Source organism: Liolophura sinensis, chromosome 4 (genome assembly GCF_032854445.1).
Source record: "Liolophura sinensis isolate JHLJ2023 chromosome 4, CUHK_Ljap_v2, whole genome shotgun sequence".
NCBI lineage: Eukaryota > Metazoa > Mollusca > Polyplacophora > Chitonida > Chitonidae > Liolophura > Liolophura sinensis.
Window position 1 is genome coordinate 14,003,294 of NC_088298.1, and position 19,416 is coordinate 14,022,709.

At 39.2% G+C, this 19,416-nt stretch overlaps 1 protein-coding gene across 1 annotated transcript in view; it reads right to left on the reverse strand.

The window, feature by feature from the left end:
- Positions 1 to 376: 376 nt before the first annotated feature.
- Positions 377 to 19,416, reverse strand: part of LOC135464708 (mutS protein homolog 4-like) — a 32,770-nt gene continuing 13,730 nt past the window's right edge. The window contains exons 12-26 of the mRNA XM_064742212.1: positions 18,905 to 18,917; positions 18,253 to 18,306; positions 16,529 to 16,713; positions 15,893 to 15,905; positions 15,373 to 15,418; positions 14,264 to 14,388; positions 11,757 to 11,851; positions 11,292 to 11,339; positions 10,565 to 10,732; positions 8,711 to 8,783; positions 7,018 to 7,082; positions 4,501 to 4,571; positions 2,588 to 2,691; positions 1,721 to 1,812; positions 377 to 1,276 (exon numbers count right to left, since the gene is read on the reverse strand). Coding sequence (XP_064598282.1) covers positions 1,067 to 1,276; positions 1,721 to 1,812; positions 2,588 to 2,691; positions 4,501 to 4,571; positions 7,018 to 7,082; positions 8,711 to 8,783; positions 10,565 to 10,732; positions 11,292 to 11,339; positions 11,757 to 11,851; positions 14,264 to 14,388; positions 15,373 to 15,418; positions 15,893 to 15,905; positions 16,529 to 16,713; positions 18,253 to 18,306; positions 18,905 to 18,917 — 1,362 coding nt within the window. The 3' untranslated portion in view covers positions 377 to 1,066. The remainder of the gene's footprint in view (positions 1,277 to 1,720; positions 1,813 to 2,587; positions 2,692 to 4,500; positions 4,572 to 7,017; positions 7,083 to 8,710; positions 8,784 to 10,564; positions 10,733 to 11,291; positions 11,340 to 11,756; positions 11,852 to 14,263; positions 14,389 to 15,372; positions 15,419 to 15,892; positions 15,906 to 16,528; positions 16,714 to 18,252; positions 18,307 to 18,904; positions 18,918 to 19,416) is intronic.

Genomic DNA, 19,416 nt, shown 5'->3' on the forward strand with positions numbered 1-19,416 from the left:
CTGTGACAAGTTGTGTCGTCATGTGAAGAGTGTGTATACTGAGACAGTTTGGGCAATCACGTGAAGTGGCTGTCTTCTGTGACAGGTTGTGTCGTCATGTGAAGAGTGTGTATACTGAGACAGTTTGGGCAATCACGGGAAGTGGCTGTCTTCTGTGACAAGTTGTGTCCTCATGTGAAGAGTGTGTATACTGAGACAGTTTGGGCAGTCACGTGAAGTGGCTGTCTTCTGTGACAAGTTGTGTCGTCATGTGAAGAGTGTGTATACTGAGACAGTTTGGGCAATCACGTGAAGTGGCTGTCTTCTGTGACAGGTTGTGTCGTCATGTGAAGAGTGTGTATACTGAGACAGTTTGGGCAATCACGTGAAGTGGCTGTCTTCTGTGACAAGTTGGGACATCATGTAAGGTGTCTGTCTACTGAAACAAGTTAGGCCGTCATGTCTGGTGTCTGTATACTGAAACAAGTTAGGCCATCATGTCTGATGTCTGTCTAGTGAAACAAGTTTGGCCGTCATGTCTGATGTCTGTATATTTAGACAGGTTGGGCCGTCATGCGAGGTGTGAGTATATTGAAAGTGTACAGCAACTTGTAGGTGGTCTGATTTATTTGACATAGCAAAAGGATGTAGCATTGTAAACACGCTGGCATTAAAGTCAGCCAGTGGCAAGGAGAAACTGCCATGACATGAATGAAATAGTGTTGAAAGCAATGCTAAACCTCAAGCCAACACACCAATAATAGCAGTCACAGATATGAACTGTGAAGTTAGAGGTAACACTGACACAGTAATCAAATCACTGCCCTCCTCAATATAATCAAATTCATTCTTTTTTTTTTTTTTGATTTTCAATTCACTTTTTATTATTAGGTAACACTCAGTGTAATGTGGCAGGCTGAGCCATCATGTCAGCTGTCTGTACAAGGAGATAGTTTGGGCCGTCACATCTGGTGTCTGTATAACTGTATTTACTGTTTATGACGAGGTAGAATATAATATATTATCTCTTTCTAAATCGCAGCAGTCCTTCATTGTTTTGATTGTTTCTGTGGGGTTTTTTCTTTTGTCAAACCTCAGATGATGAGGTATTGGTTTCACTCTCAGCCACTTTTTCTGCCTCTTCAATCTCCTTCAGGTACTGTTTCTTCAGGGTGTTCAGATAGCCTCTGAGGCTCTCCTCCTCCAGCCGAGAGTTACGCGCTGCCTGTATCAGTTTGGTGGCCAGCTTGAAAGTGGCTTGTTCCTTCAGTGTCTCAGCACTCAACTTGTTTTTGTTCTGAAACACAAAGGATGTACGGTTTTAATGATTTTAAATTAACAGGCTGTCACATTATGCCTTCAGCACTTATGTTATGGGGGCTCCTATACCACACAAAATACTTTCCTTATTCGATAAATATATCAGGATGACATTTTAAGGGCAAGCAAATAATAATAATTTACATTTATTAAAATCTTATTAGCACCCAGAGGACAATTTACTTTATTTATTTGATTAGTGTTTTACACCACACTGAAGAATATTTCCCTCACATGAAAGCGACCAGCATTATGGTGGGAGGAAACCGGGCACTGCCCTGATGAAACCCACTACCATCCACTGCTGGCTTACCTTCCCAGCATGAAGGCTACTGGGTTATTGTGCTGCACTAGCATGCTCACCAGTAGGCCATGGAGGCTTCCCAAGTAATTCCAGGCAAAACTTTCAAACTACATGTACCTTTTCTTCTTCTTCTTCCAACATTTTGGACAGTCTTTTGGCTCCCTCCACCACAGGTCTGGGCATGGTGGAGATTTCAGCTAATCGCAGACCTGTGTTCAACAAACAATTATACTCAAAATACTGCTGATGCTGAGAACTGATCTGATGGTGATATCTTTAGATAATTCACCTTTGGCAAGTGACCAAGAAACATTTCCACTTGTGACCTACTTTCAGTTTCAGTTTCATTTTACAGATATATCCACCATTGGGGGGAAAACAAGTGGTCTTCAACAAACGATAGATGGTGCTAACAGCCACATGAGCATCTGTGCTGACATCTGATTGTCACCAAGAACCATAATCAGTGGGAGATACATGCATCTACAAATTCCTGTCCCAGGCCACAGATTTTCATACTGTAACAAAGCTCAATTAAAGTCTTTGACACATAGCACGCTCACAAGTAATGAGTATCATGTAAGACTACATAAACCTACAGACCAGAGGTGACAAGCCAGTCTGAACCTAAGTATCTCTTCTGGCCTAAAGTAATGTATTTGACCTAAAAATTCATCTGAAAGATATCATTTTTAGGGACAAATAAAGGTCATAAAATATTATTACATTCATTTTTTCCAATATATCATCCAACCCTCTAAAAACCCTCAACACATCAGTCTATCAATAAAACTCTCAGTATCAGTATTGGGAAAATTGAGTAACTTATAGTTATGGATGAAATTTGCGGTCAAACACAGTACTTTATAGTTAAGGATGAAATTTGGGGTCACACACAGTACATTATAGTTGTGGATGACATTTGGGGGTCAAACACAGTACATTATAGCTACACTTAGTTGTCAGTTCAAGTTTTTCACCCACCATAGTGATTTTCTTCTGTCTTCCCCTTCGACAGGATGTGAGAATGAATGGTTTTGTCACATTTCCCTGTTGCACTGACAAGCTGCTGGACTTGAAAACAGTAACTGTACAACGAAAATAATAAAAAAAATAATCCAAAAAAAATCAGTACAACTACAGCTATATTTTTGGACAGGCATTGAAAACTGATACCAGAAGAACAATTCTGGTACCAAAAATAATGTCTCCTCCTTGTCCACAATATCACTTGAATATCACAAAGTACTGAACCTGTGAGAGGCAATGAAATAAGTAACGAAAGACATTTCTAACAATGACAGATACATATGGGTATGAATGTTGGGTGACCGACAATGGAAATGTTTCAAATGGAATCCCGATTCAAACCAGATTTGATCAGGTTTAACCCAGGTGTTCTGGAGATGTTTCAAGGACAAGACAAGTTACGTCAAAATATTGATTCAGTAAGCATCATTCACATTTTAAGGATGCGTGCCACTACAATCTCCTAAACAGGGCAGCTGTGGTCAAATTAGCACCCAGTTCCAGACAGTGGCCTTTGAACTTTGAGATTACATCTGCTTTTCACGGCCAAGACAACAGCACAATTTTCAACATTTTCAGTTTCTCCACTGTTTATACCATGTTGCTGCTGATGGGGACACAATTTCCACAGCTGAATTTCAGTGAAACAGATATTTAAAGTAGTAAGCATGCTGCTGCTAGATTAAAATATATGCGTGAGTGCAAATTAGCACCCAGCTCCCATGTAATGCGATATCTCACGACCAACTGACAACCAAACCACCAAAAGTTGATCAACCCTGTAGAACCATGCCATGAAGCCTCAGTTCGACTCGGGTCCAATTTGGTAATGCTCTCACTGCTTGTGGGGTCTTAATGGCATTCAACAACCTACTATGCTCATCTGGCCATTTACACAGTGATATATTGACAGAGGCATTACTTATGGATAACAATTCCTGGATTTATTGTGTTGGTGACGTTTCGATGCAGGTTCTTACATCGTTATCAAACCATATGAACATACAGAGATACAAGACAACATATATACAGTAAGAGAGTGAGTGGTGTCAACAACAGGCAACAATGTAACATAGATAGTAACTTCAGGGTAATGGCTTCAGGGTTTAAGGCGGTCACTGTCTAATCCGATGAGGTCATTGTAGGCGCTCGGTAGGTGGTACCCGCTGTCTCGGTTTAGCTGTGGATTGTGTCGTCGGATCATGATGGCTTCCAGCAGTTTCCTTCTTTTATAGTCTGACTGGTTGTTTTGTAGGGTTTGAACTGTGTTCCATTGGAGTTGGTGTTCTGGATGGGCTCTGATAATGTTGTTATGTTGTCTTGTATCTCTGTATGGTCATATGGTTTGATAACGATGTAAGAACCTATATCGAAACGTCACCAACACAATAAATCCAGGAATTGTTATCCATAAGTAATGCCTCTGTCAATCTATACCATCCCAATTCCTAAATGCCTCTGAAAGAAGCTACACAGTGACATGTTCATAAAAGACAAAGTGTCATCCACCAATGTGGTCTCAAAATCATTACCTCACATATGAGAGAGTCATTAACAGTAAACTGGTCTGGTGGTTTACACCACACACAGGATACCAATTACCACCATCATATAACAGAAAACTCTTGAGTATGGCAATGAAACAACCATCAAAAAAATGAATAAAATTTGGTGAAGATCTGCCCATTATAGTTCTGAACATGGTTTGTGTGGATAACAAATGCGGGACAGCACAAACACGATATCATATGTCTATTGAGGAATTAAGTGACAAAATCTTCTGAGCAACTCGTTTGAGCACAGTACATAAATCGTGCAATGCACAACTGTGGCATCAAAAAGAAAGGAGTAATAAAATAGACACTCACTTTTCTACATTTGGATAGAGCTCAGCAAGATTGGTCAATTCCATGAAGTGAGTTACAAAGAATGTAAATGCCTGAAAAGGAAAAAAAAATTATAACTGCCATTTTAAAATATCAACCAATTATTCAAGCATTACATTTGTTGTAGTCTCATCTTCTAATAATGGTCTATTCATAATAAATTCCCTGCTAAAGACTTAAGCAAGATTGATACTGACTATAAAATCTGTTATGAATGTTCAGTAACAGACAATTAAGGTCAGAGCACATAATATACATTTACCATCTGTAAATGACCTAAAATTTTCTTCAAGACTAAGCTCTTGCGCTGGTTCAGAGAGTTCTGGTTTTTGAAGTATGAATGAAGGTAAGATGATATCCTACAGGAAAAATGTAAGTTCAAACACCAAAAACTAATATTCTCTGACAATTATTCGCAGTTGAAAAATCACTTTTGGGGGGCCAAATTTTAGGTCATTTTTCAGTTCATATGTCCTTTGGATGAAGCTGATAGTTTCACAGGACAGGAGAAATAATTATATCTAAGGTGTACTAATTTCATGTACACTGATCAATATTAGTATAATAATATCTCTGTTTATTAACCGAAACACAGTCAATTTAGAAAAACACCTTATGTGTTTTCTTGAACAAAAGCAATAAAATCTTGGTGCGAGTGCTGAAGATTTTATTTGGTCAGATTTTGTGACCTCTTCACACATACACTACTGCTATAATGACTAGCACAAATCCGCTTTAAATACGTTGAGGTTCATGAGGCACTGATATCACCAGTAATTCCTCTATGCAAACCTCCTATATGTACCTTGACGTTCATGAGGCACCGATATCACCAGAAAGTCCTGTATGCCAACCTTCTTTAGATATGTTGAGGTTCATGAGGCATTGATATCACCAGCAAATCCTCTATGCAAGCCTACTATACGCACCTTGAGGTTCATGGGGCATTGATATCACCAGCAAATCCTCTATGCATGCCTACTATATGTACGTTGAGGTTCATGATGCACTGATATCACCAGCAAATCCTCTATGCAAACCTACCATACATACGTTGAGGTTCATGAGGCAATGACATCACTAGAAAATCCTCTATGCAAACCTTCTTTACGTACGTTGAGGTTCATGAAAGACTGATATCACCAGCAAATCCTCTATGTAAACCTTCTACACGTACCTTGAGGTTCATGAGGCATTGATATCACCAGCAAATCTTATATGCAACCCTTCTATATGTACCTTGAGGTTCATGAGGCATTGATATCACCAGCAAATCTTATATGCAACCCTTCTATATGTACCTTGAGGTTCATGAGGCATTGATATCACCAGCAAATCCTCTATGCAAACCTTCTATACGTATGCTGAGGTTCATAATGCATTGATATCACCAGCAAATCTTATATGCAACCCTTCTATATGTACCTTGAGGTTCATGAGGCATTGATATCACCAGCAAATCCTCTATGCAAACCTTCTATACGTATGCTGAGGTTCTTAATGCATTGATATCACCAGCAAATCTTATATGCAAGGGGGCCTCCGTGGCTCAGTCGGTTAAAGCGCTAGCGCAGCGTAATGACCCAGGAGTCTCTCACCAATGCGGTCGCTGTGAGTTCAAGTCCAGCTCATGCTGGCGGCCGTACGTGAGAAGGTCTGCCAGCAACCTGCGGATGGTCGTGGGTTTCCCCCTGGCTCTGCCCGGTTTCCACCCACCATAATGCTGGCCGCCGTCGTATAAGTGAAATATTCTTGAGTACGGCGTAAAACACCAATCAAAAAAAAAAAAAAAAAAAAAAAATCTTATATGCAACCCTTCTATATGTACCTTGAGGTTCATGAGGCATTGATATCACCAGCAAATCCTCTATGCAAACCTTCTATCCGTATGCTGAGGTTCATGATGCATTGATATCACCAGCAAATCGTATATGCAAGCCTACTATACGTACCTTGAGGTTCATGAGGCATTGATATCACCAGCAAATCCTCTATACAAACCTTCTATACGTACCTGGAGGTTCATGAGGCATTGATATCACCAGCAAATCTTCTATACGCACCTTGAAGTTCATGAGGCATTGATATCACCGGCAAATCTTCTATGCAAATTTTCTATATGTACCTTGAAGTTCATGAGGCATTGATGTCATCAGCAAGTCCTCTATGCAAACCTTCTCTACATACGCTGAGGTTCATGAGGCACTGATATCACGAGCAAATCCGCTTTGCAAACCTTCTATGCGTATGCTGAGGTTCATGAGGCACCGATATCACTAGCAAGTCCTCTATGCAAACCTACTATAAATACGTTGAAGCTCATGAAGTATTGATATCACCAGCAAATCTTATATGCAAACCTTCTATATGTACCTTGAGGTGCATGAGGCATTGATATCACCAGCAAATCCTCTATGCAAACCTTCTATACGTACCTTGAGGTTCATGAGGCATTGATATCACCAGCTTACATGCTCTGTACAAATGTACTGTACGTACCTTGAGGTTGAGGAGATATTCACAAATAGCATGACATATTCCTACTGCTTCATCACAACTGGTTCCTAGAACAAAAAACATCACTGTACCTAATACCATCAAAACTGTGAGAAATTCAAAGACAAGCTAACAAATAACATAACTTTTATAGTTTAACTGTTTCAGAAGATGCGTGGAAACATTTTTTTTCCCCAGCGCGCTTGGTAACTCCATAAATCAACTTTTAATCTAAAATTCTTACAAAGTTCATGGGATGTGCCATGCTAGAACAACTGAAAACAAAATGTAGCATCACTGGCTAACAGCATGAACAGACACTGATACTGTCTTGAGTTATAGAAACATTAGACTTGTGATTGATTGGTTAAACTTATGTGGGATACTTTATTGAAGGATACATAAATCTGGCCTCGCTTTGCCCTTTTTTTTTGTTTTCTTGGCTCAATTCGTGAAGTAGAGACAGCACTTACAGTGTCCGATATAAATCATATACATTAAACATCTACTGTTCATCTTAATACGTCTTTACTCACATGTACATTTGTTTGGAACTGTATGATTACAGACAGTATCCTTGAAAATATATCTTGAACATTTTAATGCAGATGATCATTTCACAATTTAATCGGTGTGATTATCTTATCATTTTTCAGTGTCCGAGAACGTTATTGTGTTTTTATCACTGAAGAGCCATGCGTCCCAGTCCAAGTCCAAACCAAGATCACTGATAGGTGACAGGTGTAGTTGTGCCTACCACAGAGATTTAGAGGTGTACTTTCAGAAGCGACGAGGGTAAAGTTTTACAGAATGGGGAAGGACAGATGGGTAAAATACAAGAAGCTAAAAACCTCCAAAGTTGAATTAGGGCTCTGAAGTCCTTGTATATATACCTCCATGGCTCTGGCTCCAATTGCAGCTTAGTTTTGTCATATACAGGGTGTCCTGTATATGTAGTCACGTACCATCCTGAATCCTGTGTTTCAGATTTAACACTGATTTTAAATTTTTTCCTCTCTTTCAGAGTTAATTATGGCTAATAAACTAAAAGTACAAGAAATAGCTGAATTGGTTTTTATGTTTGGAAGAGATAGGGCAACACACCGCTGTGTAGCTCAAGCATTCAACCTTAAACTGGATAGCGCCCGACTTCTGGGACACGCTGTATATGTGTCCGGAAGACTCTGTGTATGATGTGCAGACCCACTGTACTACGACCAATGATGACCAAGTGGCAGAAGGCTTGTGGTTTATATTCCAATAACAAAAATTTACTCTGCAATCAGGATACCAAAAGTCCATAACTTCTTACCCTGACATGAATGGGTCATTAAGGTTTGCGATGAAACTAAAAATTGTGATCTCTGTATGAAGACGATTTGGATGAACGGTTTTTGGTGGAACAGCATTCCTGTGTGGGTTTCTGTCTGTGTTGGGGTGCATGGTAGGGTCATGATTTTTTCCACAGCCTATGGTGCTAGTGGGTGCTGATGTAAGGAGCTCTCTTCTCCATGGGTGAATCTGAAACGTAACTGAATTGTGAATGGTTCTTTTGTGGCTAGACTCCCACTGTGTAAATACCTGGCTGCGTGATGGGCAATCTGAGACCTCAAAGGTAAAATAGTCATGTTGTGAATACCCAAGCCTACGGTTATGTTAATACACCTTTGTCAAACAGCTTCTATATGGGACATACCTCGACCAAGTTCATCCATAATAATCAAAGAGGAATGGGATGCATTCTGGATGATGTAATTTACCTCTCGTATCTGTCAAAAAAAAAAAATAAATAAAAAACAAAATAAAACGGTTGATCTTAATGTGTACATTTTTTAGAATTTTTTAACATGACATGGGTTACCCTTATTATTTACAACAAATTTGGGATCAAATAATAATGGTCATATTTTTAAATCCTGTGGTGTGGCACTAGTGTGAACCAGGATATCCATCCGGATGGTGTTACATAAACTGATTGTTGCACGTCTATATAGTGTCATGATACATCCTTTGCTACTGTAATGGCCTAATGTGACACGATTATGAGCTGGGAAAGGAATGTCTGACTTCAATAAAATGGGGTCAGAGTTCTGCTGTTGGACATTTGATTGCCAGCTCCCCATTATGTATATTTTTTTTTCTGGCTACCACCAGGCAGATACGCTAATCATCTTCATAGTGTCAACTAAGGTATATACTCCACGTTTTTTCAGTGACATGTGCAGGGATGCGAGCATCTTTCAGACAAAAACATACTAAATGTCAGAATTTTACACCAAAATAATAGGTTTATAGGAAATTTTTTGATAAAATTATGGGCATTTATAGGATTAGAAAGCAAAAAAAATACCCAAATACTGTAATCATAGCGGCCTTTATCACCCCATACAAACACTGGTACTGTCTTTTTTTATCCACAGCAAGGGAAAAATTAAGAGCAGAAATGAATATGAGGTGAACATCATATAGACAAGAAGTCTTTTGTTTACATAGGAACCATTTCTGTTCAAACTCCAAATGATCTCTTACCATCTATAGTTGATGGTCAGGTTCATTTAAAGCATGCTTCACTCAGCAGACACCTGTCTTTTGACACGTTTGCTGCTAATGGAAAATGTCCTTTTAACATGACTGTGGCCGTAAGAATTAAATTAAGTGTAGACACAATTGCTAAAATTTTTCTCAACAGAAATTTTTGTCCTTCTATATATAGTGGTTGAAGTCAATATGAAGGCTTTTTGGCCAATAGGGAATCATCTGGGTTTCCAACTACTCATATATTGATCTCCATTCTCATCCCTTTCTTGAGAGTACTTCTCACATAAACTTTGTTGTTGTTAAAAGCACCATTTATCAGCTAAGCAGTGACTAGCTGTTACTTCCTCAACTTAACTGCTGTCATAGACTTCTTTATGAATTGATGATGGACCAGTTAGTTTTGTGAATTCAAACATCTGGCATCTTTCAAAACATCACAGGTCAAAAGTAATTTATTTGTGAATTTCATAAACATTGTGTGGTGCCAGTCAAAGCTGCACATGTGTCATGCCTTGTTATATACATATGTGTCTGGTATAAGGGTAACTATGAAAATAAAAATAACACACAGGCTGTCACTATTATTAAGCATATAAATGTTTAGATGATATGAAAGACACACACAAAGTTTCAGGGATATTGGTGTAAATGCATCAACAAAATCGGTGTGTATGAAAATCCATTACTGCTCTAAGTACCTGAACAGGAGTAATTTTGAAAATAATTGACCAATTACCATTAAACTTAAAAATGCAGAAGTTTAGGTAAGTTCAATACGTTTGGTAAGTTTCATCAAAATCGGCGCAAAAGTTTGAGAGGAGATATATGGACAAAATTGTGTCTATAGACAGACGGACAGACAGACAGATAGACAGGGTGAATCCATTTTTTATATCCTGGAGTAGACACTTCATACTGGTCTTACAGATCAGGCCTATCACTGAAGAATGGACAAAGTACACATACAAGAAGCTAAACACTATGAGGGTGGGCATGTGATCAGAGCACACACCTCAAGGACGAATGTTGAGGCATTCGTCTCCGGATCATCATCTGTCCTAACTCGGGTAAAGATCTGGTCTGCAATGCGGAAGGACGCATAGTCAGCTGGTACAAAGGAACCAATCTGAGCCATGATCTGCAGCAGCGCCATCTGACGGATGTACGTCGACTTTCCACTCTGTAACATTATGTTAGAAAAAGCATTTTCACAAAGGGTTACATGAAGGATCTTTTCACCTAAAATATGTAATGTCACACTAGCCACAATGGACACACAACACAACACTGGACACACAATGCCACACTGGACACACAACACAACACTGGACACACATGCCACACTGGACACACAATGCCACACTGGACACACAACACAACAATGGACACACAACACAACACTGGACACACAACACAACACTGGGCTCACAATGCCACACTGGACACACAATGCCACACTGGACACACAACACAACACTGGACACACAATGCCACACTGGACACACAATGCCACACTGGACACACAATGCCACACTGGACACACAACACAACACTGGACACACAATGCCACACTGGACACATAATGCCACACTGGACACACAATGCCACACTGGACACACAATGCCACACTGAACATACAACGCAACACTGGACACACAATGCCACACTGGATACACAAGGATATACAAAATTTCAAGCGTTTTCTGAGCTACATGTATGTACGGTATATAAATAATTACCATGTTGGGTCCAGTGAGTATTAGGAAATTACTGTCCTGAGAGGCATACTGAAATGTAAATAGAAAAAACAAATAAACAAACAAGAAAAATTAGAATGTGTCACCAACAGCGATGCCCTGTTCAACAAGAAAGTTGAATCAGTACAGGACCAATCTTCTTGGAGTCTCTCACACTTTCATGTAAATATACAATCTCACTCCTCATTCAAATCAGACACGCTATATATATATGTTTACAGTGATCAGTGATCTTGCTTGAATGAGTCCACCTAAACGCATACACGCTTGGCTTTTAGACACTGATGAGCACTGCTGGCTTATACACATGTACGGTTATGATGTGATGGAAAGAATGCTGAAAGCAATGTCACACACCCCAAAACCTTTACTATACAAATATAGCTTTGATGAAGAGGTTTGCGATTCCATGAACACAAAGTTGTTGTATGTACTGGTGAGTCTTACCGTGTTGTTAGGTACTGGTGGCTCATCAAGGATCTTGTCCAGGATAGGATGCCGACCTTGTTTGATGGCCATTGTGTCCGTGAACTCTGGCCTCACTACAATAATAAACCAATATAAGACTTATCAATCCGTAAGCTGAAGTAAACTGTTACCATATTAAATGAGCCAGAAAAGAGAACAGTGAGTAATAGCTAATATCACCTCAAGAATTTATTGCTCACCATACTTAAGAATTTATCACTTTCACATTGATAGTCAGTTTCATGGGTGGAGGAAACCATGTGCCCTGGGAAAACAACTGACCTCTGACATGTAACTGATGCACATAAACCAGAGAGCCAAAAAACACCAACCATTGGCTCGTTATTGATGAACTTTCCCACATGTAAAGCACAGATATGCACGCCATGTTAGTGAAGACAAAAGGTTTTCAACAAACCAAAGCTCCACAGGCAGTAAGAAAAAAGGAATCTAAAAATTCCCAGTTCTAATCTGGCTTAAACCTGTACCTTGTGTGTTCCAGCAATTGAAAGGCAAACCCTTCTAAGCATTAGAACATGGCCCGCTAACTAGTGATTTAGTAAATTAAGGGGACAAGTTTTATCTTAATAGAGATACATAGGGCCTACATGTGTTATGGCCTGACTGTTCACATTGACAGACAGGTGCACTTCCAGTCAGACAGATAAAAACCTTGTTCAATGGTAAATATACTGATCTAGTTTGGAAATGTGCCCGTGTGGGCATAGGATACAAGGATGTTTAAGACAGATATGAGGTGTATACATGTACTAACCATAGTTTGACAGTGTGCAGGCATGGGCAAAGGAGACAAGAGTGTCAAGGGCAGATATGAGCTCATCAGGTGTATACATGTACTAACCATAGTTTGACAGTGTGCAGGCATGGGCAAAGGAGACAAGAGTGTCTAGGACAGATATAAGCTCATCAGGTGTATACATGTACTAACCATAGTTTGAGAGTGTGCAGGCCAGGGCAAAGGAGACAAGAGTGTCTAGGACAGATATGAGCTCATCAGGTGTATACATGTACTAACTATAGTTTGAGAGTGTGCAACCATGGGCAAAGGAGACAAGAGTGTCAAGGGCAGATATGAGCTCATCAGGTGTACACATGTACTAACCATAGTTTGAGAGTGTCAAGGGCAGATATGAGCTCATCAGGTGTATACATGTACTAACCATAGTTTGACAGTGTGCAGGCATGGGCAAAGGAGACAAGAATGTCTAGGACAGATATAAGCTCATTAGGTGTATACATGTACTAACCATAGTTTGACAGTGTGCAGGCATGGGCAAAGGAGACAAGAGTGTCTAGGACAGATATGAGCTCATCAGGTGTATACATGTACTAACCATAGTTTGACAGTGTGCAGGCATGGGCAAAGGAGACAAGAGTGTCTAGGACAGATATAAGCTCATCAGGTGTATACATGTACTAACCATAGTTTGACAGTGTGCAGGCATGGGCAAAGGAGACAAGAGTGTCTAGGACAGATATAAGCTCATCAGGTGTATACATGTACTAACCATAGTTTGAGAGTGTGCAGGCCACGGCAAAAGAGACAAGAGTGTCTAGGACAGATATGAGCTCATCAGGTGTATACATGTACTAACTATAGTTTGAGAGTGTGCAGGCCAGGGCAAAGGAGACAAGAGTGTCTAGGACAGATATGAGCTCATCAGGTGTATACATGTACTAACCATAGTTTGAGAGTGTGCAGGCCACGGCAAAAGAGACAAGAGTGTCTAGGACAGATATGAGCTCATCAGGTGTATACATGTACTAACCATAGTTTGACAGTGTGCAGGCCAGGGCAAAGGAGATAAATGTGTCTAGGACAGATATGAGCTCATCAGGTGTATACATGTACTAACCATAGTTTGACAGTGTGCAGGCATGGGCAAAGGAGACAAGAATGTCTAGGACAGATATAAGCTCATTAGGTGTATACATGTACTAACCATAGTTTGAGAGTGTCAAGGGCAGATATGAGCTCATCAGGTGTATACATGTACTAACCATAGTTTGACAGTGTGCAGGCCAGGGCAAAGGAGACAAGAGTGTCTAGGACAGATATGAGCTCATCAGGTGTGTACATGTACTAACCATAGTTTGAGAGTGTCAAGGGCAGATTTGAGCTCATCAGGTGTATACATGTACTAACCATAGTTTGGGAGTGTGCAGGCCAGGGCAAAGGTGACAAGAGTGTCTAGGACAGATATGAGCTCATCAGGTGTGTACATGTACTAACCATAGTTTGACAGTGTGCAGGCCAGGGCAAAGGTGACAAGAGTGTCCAGGACAGATTTGAGCTCATCAGGTGTATACATGTACTAACCATAGTTTGGGAGTGTGCAGGCCAGGGCAAAGGTGACAAGAGTGTCTAGGACAGATATGAGCTCATCAGGTGTGTACATGTACTAACTATAGTTTGAGAGTGTCAAGGGCAGATATGAGCTCATCGGGTGTATACATGTACTAACCATAGTTTGAGAGTGTGCAGGCATGGGCAAAGGAGACCAGAGTGTCCAGGACAGATACAGCCTCTGTCAGCTTGTACAGACATCCCACATCGTCTCTTATATCACTCAGCAACCTTGTGACCACACTGCAGATAATAACATGCATTTAAAACTACAACATATGCGAATAAAATCTTGCCTGACAGCAAAGTACAGTAATCATGAACATCATCTGCTGCTCATAATTTTGTAACGTCAATTTAAAACTGATAATCACTGATGAACCAGAATTACAACATTCATTTTTTTTTTTGGAAAGGTGTCAAAAATGGTTTAAAGTATCAAATGTGACATCATCAGCTCTTTACACAGTTCTAATCTCTACATATACTATAAACCAACACATAATTAATACAAGATTACTGACAGAAAATATGTCACCGGCCAAGTATCTTCAACACAGCAAAATTGCAAATACCCTAACTTTTCAACCGCCTCTACAACCAATATTTTGAAACATTCTGAGAGAGCCATGGGTGTAGAGAACTATTTTGCAGAATTTTATAAAGTTTGCATCTTTAGTGACACAAAACTGAAGATCATTTCAGCATCAATTTGATAATAATTATATTCTTACATTTCACACAATAAAAGTGCTTTGTTGGTTGAAAAGTTTGAACATTTACAGTAACTGTGTTAAATTTATTAGTAGATTACTACATTGTAAGCTTACATAAGAACCTTTATCATCATAGAAACTTCACAGTTAAATTTAACAAATTCTTGCCTAAAAAAATTTCAGTGTGCCAGAAAAGATCTGAAACTGACACAAACTGACCGAACAGGAACAACTCCACCAGCCCAAGAGGTATTTTGTATTTTATCTTGAGCATCTTCCACAAAGGCATAATGTCAATAATTCTTTACCTGTGACTTTGTGACTTTTCATTTGAAGATAATGGCATACAAATAACCAACAACTAAAATGATTATTTTTCCTTAACTGTAACGGTGTATCTACATATATGTAGATGCATATACGATGGAGTTTGTGGAATTTCTTCATAAACCAAAGACTATACATGGCTTTTTCTTTTAAGTCAATTATTGCCACATCTGTGATTACTTACACGTTAGTCATCAGGTAGATTTCTCGCAAAGACTCCTTGGCTCGATCTATAAAAATCACCATAATATGAATACATTGACATTTGTGGTGTCACTCCATACTTCTCTCGTTTTTTAGCAATCGTAAGTTAATACCAGAGCTACTGACCATATCCTACATTCAGTGATGGTGGAAACAGCCCCTAAACAAGCTGGCGTACAGATTATTTAAATTATTTCAAGTGCATATTTGCAATACTCGCAACATTCACAAAAAGTCGATGTCATCATCAAATGAATGGCTTATGTTGAAAGATGAGGATAATGATGTCAAAAATATCACTTAACGACCAACAAGAAAGAGTCATTTAGATATACATGTATAAAGAAAGAAGAGCATTTTGGGCAATGCTTCTAGTTAGGCCTGCTGCAGGTTGTATATTAAGATCCAGTAGTCAGTGAGTGCGGAACAATCCTTAACCATATTTATTCCCTGACTTTGTCTACAGAAGAAACGATTTATTACAATGATATTCTACTCACCATTTAATCTAATCTGTGTGAAAACAAATAAACAGGCAAACATTATTATGGGTGGAAAGACATGTGAATTAACATCAAAACTTTCTTCCCAATTATGGACCACACATCATGGCAAAACAACTTTTATTATTAAATCATTCAGACTCAGAATGTATGAATGTTTGATACGACATGAAAAGGTAAGAATTTATTTATTTATTTATTGATTTGATTGGTGCTTTATGCTGTACGCTATGTAAAAATATATATGCATGACTCCATGATCAAGTCTGTGTTATAATGACGTATGCAGATAAGCTGATTTGAATATTCCAGTATACATGTATACAGGTTGGTTGGTGCATTTGGATGCATCAGTTATGCCCATCATGTACAATGACATGAACTGGTGGCACAAAGCTTTTTAACCAAATAATAAAACCTGCCAAACAATGTTTAAAGGTTTATAACAAACACAAAGGGAATGTCTATGTAGTATTCAAATTAGTGATCAAATTGCTACAATCACAGATAAACACATGCAAACCTGCATCAAGCCTCAAAAGTTTAAAATTATTCTGAAGGCTGAAGATTGCAAAAACTGATGTAAGTTTAGGTGTACAGATTTCAATGATCACAGGTTATTTAAACACTCACCATGTCTGATGTTGTGAAGCTGAGTGTGTTCCGATGCTTGACCTTCTTGATGAAGATTCCTGGCAGATCATCAGCCGAGTAGGGATTTTTACCTCCACAGTTCAGCTGCAAGAAGAACCCACGACAGGAATTGTAGCCGGTCTTCAGAGGGAGGTTGAACTTCTCACCCAACTGTTTGGTAATCTCTGCAACCAGATCAAGATAAAACTTGTAACTCAAACCTGTATCTGGAAATTGCTCTCAAATATATAAAGCCTTAACATGCACAGCTGTCCTACAGGTCCCCAGGGCTGTCTTATAGAACACCAGGGCTGTCCTAAAGACACCATGCTGTCCTATAGAACCCAGGGCTGTAGAACAGTTTTGTAGAACTTTTGGAACAGTAGAATCTCTCTGTCTATAACAATTCCATAGAACAATTTTTATTAGGTTATGAGACACCGCAGGCATCGAGTCCAGTGTGTATTTCCAAGACAACATGGACTAGGTGTTCTATATATCCCCAAGGCTGTCTTATAGAACACCAGGGATGACCTATAGAACACAGGGCTGACCTATAGAACACCAGGGCTGACCTATAGAACACCAGGTCTGACCTTTTGGAACAGTAGAATCCGTGTGTCTATAACCATTCTATTTTATCAGGTTATGATACACCGCAAGCGTCAAGTCCAGTGTGTATTTCCAAGACAACATGGACAAGGTGTTCTATATATCCCCAAGGCTGTCTTATAGAACCCCAGGGATGACCTATAGAACACCAGGTCTGACCCATAGAACACCAGGTCTGACCTATAGAACCGCATGCTGTCCTATAATAGAACTTTTGGCACCGTACAACCTGTCTTGATATAGGAATTCTATAAACCAATTTTATCAGGTTATTGTGAGTCCAATGTGCATTTCCAAGACAACACGGATGAGGTGTCCTACAGATCCCCAGGGCTGTCTTACAGAACACCAGGGCTGTCCTAAAGACCAAATGCTGTCCTATAGAACCCAGGGCTGTCCTACACAGCTCCAGGGCTGTTCTGTAGAACTTCTGGAACAGTAGAATCTGTCTGTCTATAACAATTCTATTTTATTAGGTTATGAGACACTGCAGGGGTCAAGTCCAATGCATACTTGTACATCTAATAACATTTTTCCAGTATTAACATACGTGTACATATACTGATTATTCCCCTTCTGAAAAAAAAAATGACGTGAGACCTGGATTCTCTGCGTGCATGTTACACTATATGTCCCTGAAAACAGTTCTGACCTAATTGAGATTTCTGAAATGTCCTCTACATGTACTTCTGAAAATGCATATAAGCAAATAAAAAGATATCGTGGAAAATCGTTGACAGTTAAGCTGTTTTAAAAGCATCTGAGAAGGGGTCCATGTACTAATACTCCGGACTAACAAAAGAAGAATGACACCTAAACAATGAGCGAGTTGTAGGGTTTCAAATCCTGTAAATACCTTCAAGGTCAAGAAATATGATACAATCAAGAAGGAAACATAGCCCTATGTATACAGCCATACACATAATCCGTTTATCACACTGGCAAACACCTGATCATTAGATGGGTACCATTTGAGTGAAGGTTGGTACAACTTGACTGGAGTTGCATGGGTACAACTTAATCAGGTTACAAGTTTGCATGTGGGAACGCGTTGCTCTTTATTCTCTTCGGCTGATACGATTACTTCTTAAAGGTACAATCTTAACAGATACCTGCTATGTCATCCACAATCTCTGTGTACGCTCTCCGGGCGATGTCTAGCAAACCTGAAACACAAGGTGCAGTTAGAGGTGAACAGTTTTGTCTTTACAAACAAAATTTGGTGTAGGCTCTTTGGGCGATGTCTAACAAACCTGAAACACAAACAGTTTTGTCTTTAAAAACAAAATCTGACACAATTCAACTCAAAAACTTAATTTTTGAAGTTGGTATAAAGGCTGGATATGTCACCACGTTATCATGTTCATGTTAAATAAGGACTTATGAAGTAGTAATCTGTTTCTTTTTTTTTTTATCGTGAGAAGAAGACAACAATTTGCTAACATTCGAAAACAGCAATTCAAATATTATTTCTGAATAAATAAAATTAAAAAAAAACATGCAGGTATATACAGACACACATAAACATAAATTTAAATTAAATTAAATTAAAAAACAACATGCTGCAGGTATATATAGACACACATAAACATAAATCGTCGTCATATGACTGAAAAATTGTTGAGTACGACGTTAAACCCCAAGCACTCACTCACTCACTCATAAACATAAATAATGCATTTTTAAATCTTAGTAACAATATTTAAAATCTTAACAACATAAATAAACACTGAATCAAAAAGCAAAGAACATTCTCATTCTCACCATTAATGTTTGGCTGAAATTAAGAGAAGAAATCCATGAAATGCAACACTTAATAAATAAACATCTATTTAATTTTTATCGTTGTTTAACACCATACTGGTAAGTTCTTTACTTGGCCGTCTGTTTTCTTGGTGGAGGAAATTGAACAGTCAAGATTTAACCGCTGACTCATGAACTTTTCCAAGTGTGCTATACAGTCTTGTATTTTATATTAGTGGCAGACAAGTGATCTTACACAGAAGATTGTGCAAATGGATCAGTACAAATACCTCAGGCCACTTACACCGGCCCGGATAGCACAGTTGGTAGAGCGTCCGCTTTGGGACCGGTAGATCCAGGATCAATCCTTGATCGAGTCACACCTAAGACTTTAAAAGAGGAAGTTGTAACTTCCTCGCTTGGCGTTCAGCATGAAGGGGATAGTGCAATGACTGGTTGACCTGTATCAGTATAATGGCTCGGGCGGGGCGGCTTACTTGCCTTCGGTAAGTCGTCTCAGTGAAGCAGCACTA